The 6,335-nt window shown below is 38.0% G+C and overlaps 1 protein-coding gene across 1 annotated transcript; it reads left to right on the forward strand.

The window, feature by feature from the left end:
- The first annotated feature begins 4,238 nt into the window (after nt 1-4,238).
- Nucleotides 4,239-5,695, forward strand: LOC131648715 (uncharacterized). Its single transcript, XM_058918448.1, has 3 exons — nt 4,239-4,642; nt 4,699-5,041; nt 5,141-5,695. Exons 1-3 carry the CDS (start codon nt 4,239-4,241, stop codon nt 5,693-5,695), a joined length of 1,302 nt encoding a protein of 433 aa, XP_058774431.1.
- Nucleotides 5,696-6,335: the final 640 nt, after the last annotated feature.

Below are 6,335 nucleotides of genomic sequence, written 5' to 3' on the forward strand. Positions count from 1 at the left end.
TTCCTTCTAGTTTTGCAGTGCCTGCTTAAGGCAATAACCAGCTAGAAAACATACTGAAGTCATTCATTGAAGAGACAAAGAATCAGCTCTTAGCATAAGGCGTGAGTATCAAAAACCTTGAGAACCAAATGGGGAAAATTGCCACAGCTTTGAGTTCAAGACCACAGGGAAAACTTCCCAGCTCGACTGAAACACCAACTACTTCGAGAGTTAAGAATGTAGAGACCTGCAAGGTTATCAAGTTGAGAAGTGGTAAAGAATGTGAAAACCCACCACATAAAGAAGCTAAGACCAGTGGAGTCCTGCCTGATAAGGAAAACACTAAAAGAAAAGATGTGCATGTTGAGGAACTGACCTCAGTAGAAAATGATGAAAACATAAGAGATGCAACTATGTTTGGCAAGACTCCTGAGTCTTCTAAGCAACCTAAGGTCTTGACAGAACCAGTCAAAGAGAAGAGATCTGTTCTAGAATGACCACCACCTCCTTTTCCTCAAAGGATTAGGAAGGAAAAACAGGAGCAAAAATTTGGCAAGTTCATGGAAATACTCAAGCAACTTCACATCAACATACCTTTGATATAAGCTATTGAACAAATGCCAAATTACTCCAAGTTCATGAAGGACATGCTTACTAAAAGGAAAAGATTGGGAGAATTTTCCACTATTGCACTGACTCAAGAATGTAGTCAATTGGTGCAAGGCAAGCTCTCTCCCAAGTTAAAGGATCCTGGAAGTTTCACTATACCTTGCATCATTGGTGAGTCATTTTGTGGAAAAACACTATGTGACTTAGGGGAAAGCATCAATCTCATGCCCTTATCCGTATTCAAGAAGCTAGGGATAGGCGCAGCCAGGCCTACAACCATCACTTTGCAGCTGGCAGATAAGAGCATTTGCCATCCTCAAGGGAAGATTGTGGATGTTCTGGTCAGGGTTGACAAATTGTATTCCCTACTTACTTCATCATAATTGATTTTGATGCTGATGAAGACATTCCCATTTTGGTGGGAAGACCTTTCCTTGCTACGGGAAGGACATTAATTGATGTGGAAAAAGGTGAACTCACTATGAGGGTAAATGGTCAACAAGTGGTGTTTAATGTGTCGAATGCATTACAATACCTAGAAGAAGAGGTTGCGGATTGTTCAACGATTACCAGTTTGGACATAATTGTTCACAAGAATTTGCTGAAGTCTATTGATGTCTTGACTCAAGAGTTGGGAAAAGTAAAAGAAATATTATAAGAATGATTCATGTATGGTCCTATGAATCAATCAGTTATGAAGAAGGAACATATGGAATTATTTTATTTAGAGGCTGACCAAAGACCACATTCACCATCCATAGAGGTTCCTCCAGAATTAGAACTGAAGCAACTACTTGCCCACCTTCAATATGCATTCCTTAAGGCAAGAAAGAAGTTACTCGTTATTGTAGAAACAGACTTGGATGAAGAGAAGAAGAGCCAGCTGTTGGATGATTTAAAGAAGCATAAAAGAGCTATTGCTTGGAAAATTGCAGACATAAAGGGTATCAGCCCGACTGCCTGTATGTACAAAATCCTATTGGAAGAAAGTTCCAAGAATAGTATAGAGAGTCAATACAGAAGCCAATATTCTACAATCAGGTTATTTCTGGACCTCTCTTTTTAAGGATGCCCATGATTTTGTTAGAAAATGTGATAGATGCCAAAGAGTAGGAAACATTTCCAGGAGGCAAGAAATGCCTTTAACAAATATTTTGGAAATTGAGATTTTTGATGTGTGGGGCATTGACTTCATGGGACCGTTTCCTCCTCCTTTTGGCAATTTGTACATATTAGTAGTTGTTGATTATGTGTCCAAATGGATAGAGGCAGTAGCAACTCCCACTAATGACGCTAGGGTTGTGACCAAATTTTTAGTTAAGAACATTCTGACAAGATATGGCACGCCTAGAGTGATCATTAATGATGGAGGGACCCATCTTTGAAATAAAATCTTTGAGAACTTAATGGAAAAATATGGGGTGAAACACAAAGTTGCTACAGCCTTTCACCCACAATGCAGTGGGCAAGCTGAAATCTCCAATATGGAGATAAATATAATTCTGGAAAAATTTGTGAACTCGTCTAGGAAAGATTGGGCTAGGCATTTAGATGACGTCTTGTGGGCTTATAAACAGCTTTTAAGACACCCATAGGAATGTCTCCCTACAGTCTTGTCTACGGCAAGGCTTGTCATCTGCCTATTGAGTTAGAGTATAAAGCTTTTTGGGCAGCCAAAACCCTTAATTTTGAATTATTTGAAGGTGTTTTCATGATTGGCTGCATCTGTGGTAAAACATACCTGGTTAATATTGTTTTTGCAGGCTGCATGTGTGTGAAACTATTACAGGTTCTGTAGTGGTTGTAATCTTGTAATAATAGAATATGTAACTAATATATTGTGAAATAGGAGCAAGTTGTGGCCAAAATATTATATTTGTAGGCAATATTAATGTCAACAACCAATATGTCTAATAACTATAAATATTTACAAATATAATTAATAATTATAAATAATTAGTTGATTAAAATAAAAAGGTATCACGGTGATAGTGACCCGTAAAAAGTGAATTTCACGTGATAAAATTAACAGGTGTTAGTAACATTTATAAATATCACTCATTATTTCTTTAGAAATCAATAATACATTGATATTTTTAATGATATAATTCACATGAGTTCCATTATGAATTACAAAATGTGATACTATGAATTCTAATTTGAAAAAGAAAAATGTATCAGTGAGGGTTAATGAAGTTTTTGGTCTCTCTAAATATCTCAAACTTCGTTTTGAGTCCCTTTAAAATTTTCCTTCAAAGAATGGTCCTCCTAAAATTTTAAATTTTAACTTTTGGTCTCTCATACAATTTAGCAACAATTTTTACAATTTAGTGACGGTTTTAGCGGTTTTTTTTTATTTTAACGACGAAATTAGAGACCATTTTAGCTGCGATTTTGTCATGAGGGACCTAAAGTTAAAATTTAAAATTTTAGAAAGACCATTCTTTGAAATAAAATTTTAGAGGGACTATAAATGAAGTTTGAGATATTTAGAAGGACCAAAAAGTTCATTAACCTTTAAAAATAAAACATAAAATAAGAAGATAAAAAATTTAATTAAGGGTTATTCCAAGTCCATGTCAATATGAGGAATTATTATTATTATTATTATTATTATTATTATTATTATTATTATTATTATTATTATTATTATTATTATTATTATAAAAATATAGGGACCATAGTAAAATAAACAACTCAAAAAACCGGAAAAGATAAGGGACCAATCTAGTATCAAAACTTACAAAGTAAAATAAGCTAACCATCCTAGAGTGGCCAAGGTGACACAGAGTTGGTTGATATGTTCATGAGCACACTAACCGGTCCTTTCTATAGCCATTTACTTGGAAGATCGTCATGCGGTTTCACCGATCTGATAATGACTGGGGAGCACGTTGAAAGTGGAATTCGAAGTGGTAAAATCCAAGTAGCTACATCTTCTAGTACTACAAAGAAGTTGTTTAATGGGAAAAGGATCCAATGCTATGTACGGCCATAAGGGTCGTAATAAGAATGGCCGCAACCAATTTGTGGGAGCAGTTCTGATCTCTAATCCTATACCTATGCATCAAAATCAACAACATAATAATCAGCGTAAGCAGGACGCACCCAGGAGGCAATTTACAAAGATCAACATGTCGTTGGCTCAGGCATTGCAACACATGTTGAAAGCGAAGCTGATTACATTGAAAGATCCTCATCAGAATCCCAATACTTCCTTTCCTCACTACAATCCAAATGCAAGGTGTGCATATCACTCCAACTGTCCAGGACATGACACTAAAAGTTGTTGGGCATTGAACATCGTTAGCGCTATTGATGATGGTTCTTATGTTTCTACTGTTGACGACTTGGTAACTCCTCTATCAATTGTTGAGAAGAAGTTGTTGCAAGCCGGTTTGTTTCCGGGTTGCGTTGAAAACTATTATTATTGTGCCTCTCGGTCCAATGGTTGTGTGAAGCTGAAAGAAGGCATTCAGCGTCTGATGGACATCCGTACTATACTATTTGAGAAGACTCCTTCTGTAGAGGGCTTGTGTGAAATTTTTGCCCAAGGTATGAAGCTTGAGGACGTATATATGGTTACTAATTCCAAAACTCCTGCGTAGATTCCCTCTAAGGGTCATGTGAAGATTACTGCCGAGCCTAGAATGGCTCCCCCGATTATTACTATGCTCGGTCTGATTCTATATTCCACGGACAAAGCTATCCCTTGGAATTATGGTGCTGATGTTTACATTCATGGCTTCAAGCAAGAACCTTTGACTGGTGAAACTGCTAATGTTACTAATCCTGATGTCGATAATATCGTTGGGACTAGTAAGGTTACCCGAAGTGGAAGGATTTTCTCCCCAGAAATATCTCCGAAGACTATTACTACTCCAGTTCGTATCTCTGCCTTTGAGCCAATTACTGAGATTCAAGGCAAAGAAACAATGATTGAGCCTGCCCAGATGGAGACCCCGGGTGAAACTACTATCAAATATTCTTCCAATCAAGAAGTGGAGGAAGTGCTAAAGATTATCCCCAAGAGTAGCTACAATTTTGTTGAACAGTTGGGGCATACCCCCTCCAAGATCTCTATGTTATCTCTTTTGTTATGCTCTGAAGCCATGCTCAAGCTTTTGTTAATTTTCTGAAATCTGTGCACGTGCCACAAGAAATCTCTGTTGATCAGATTGAGAATTGTGTTGCTAGATTGAAGGCCGATAATGGGTTAGGATTTTCTAATTTCGATCTAACTCCCACGGGCAGGAATCACAACAAATCCATGCATGTCTCTATTGAATGTAGAGGCACCACTCTCTCTCATGTGTTGGTGGATAATGTTTCCTATTTAAATGTGTTACCGAAGGTTGTTCTTGACAAACTGGATTGCAAAGGGATTATGTTGAAGCCTAGTTACGTTGTGGTGAGAGCCTTCGATGGTTCGAAAAGAATGGTGCATGGAGAGGTTGATCTTCCAATCAGAGTGGGTTCTCAAGTCTTTGACTCTACTTTCTATGTAATGGATATTCGTCCTGCCTATTCCTGTTTTCTTGGGCGCCCTTAGATACATGGGGCAGGCGTTGTGACTTCTACCTTACATCAGAAGTTAAAGTATCCCGCGAAAGGTAAGATTGTCACCGTGCGTGGTGAAGAAGAATATATGGTTAGTCATTTGAATAATTACAAGTATGTTGAGATGGATGGTGAATTCCTCGAGACTCCCTGTCAGACATTTGAATTGGTTCCTCAGACAGTTGCTGTGGCTAAGCCGGTTCCTACCGTTCCCAAGGTTACTAGGGTACCTCTTACAATGGATTTTCTAAAGTATGCTAGGGTTGTGGTTGAAGAAGGTGGTTGTACTATTTGGGGTCAACTTCCTGACATTCCTTACAAGTCTGACATATTTGGGTTGGGTTTCACTTCAGATGCTCAGAAGGTTGTTTGTCGTGCTAGTGCTATCCGTATCACCAACAATGGAGTTCCTAAGGATCAAGATAATGTTGTGGAAGATACCGACAGTGACTGTGCCCTAGATAGTTGGATATTTCCTACCATTGGTAGAGGGCTCAACAATTGGAAGGCTGAAGACATTATTCCTATCTTCTTTAGTCAGGAGTAAATGCTATTTTCTGTTCTTTTTATTTTCAAAGTTTTCGTTATGTAATTTGAACAATAAAACTTTTAAGCCTTGTGCCTTGCCCGGTGCACAATGGTCCATTTGTTAGGGTTGTCATTTCATCTCATATTTTCATTTAATAAGTCGTTAGACGTTTTGAATTCAAATTTTGCCCTCTTTGTCTTGCTTTTACACAATTCTGCCATTGCCAATTATTACTTCGAAAATCCGATCTACCAAGCCGAGGACGAAGGTGAGGAAGATTGTGAAGTGCCTGGAGAACTTGCTAGACTATTACAGCAAGAAGAAAGATCCATACAGCCGCACAAGGAGCCAGTCAAGGTTGTGAATCTAGGTACTGAAGAGGACAAGAGAGAAATCAAGATATGAGTTGATCTAGATAACAGTGTCAAGAAGAGGTTAATCCGGATGATACACGATTATGTCGAGATCTTTTCTTGGTCTTACGAAGATATTCCAGGACTAGATACTGATATTGTGGTACACCGTCTACCGATGAAAGAAGGTTGTCATCCTATAGAGCAAAAGGTTCTTTGTATGCGTCCCGAGATGTCAGAAAAGATCAAATCCGAAGTTATGAAGCAATTCAATGCAGGTTTTCTAGTTGTTACATCATATCCTC

The sequence above is a fragment of the Vicia villosa genome, linkage group LG2 (genome assembly GCF_029867415.1).
Source record: "Vicia villosa cultivar HV-30 ecotype Madison, WI linkage group LG2, Vvil1.0, whole genome shotgun sequence".
Lineage (NCBI taxonomy): Eukaryota > Viridiplantae > Streptophyta > Magnoliopsida > Fabales > Fabaceae > Vicia > Vicia villosa.

What these genes read in the sequence shown, in the direction of transcription:
- LOC131648715 (XM_058918448.1), top strand. Translation starts at nt 4,239, where the DNA reads ATGGCTCCCCCGATTATTACTATGCTCGGTCTGATTCTATATTCCACG. An exon ending in AGCTACAATTTTGTTGAACA is followed by an intron (nt 4,643 to 4,698) that starts GTTGGGGCATAC and finishes TATGCTCTGAAG; the next exon opens with CCATGCTCAAGCTTTTGTTA. An exon ending in AAAGAATGGTGCATGGAGAG is followed by an intron (nt 5,042 to 5,140) that starts GTTGATCTTCCA and finishes GGGCGCCCTTAG; the next exon opens with ATACATGGGGCAGGCGTTGT.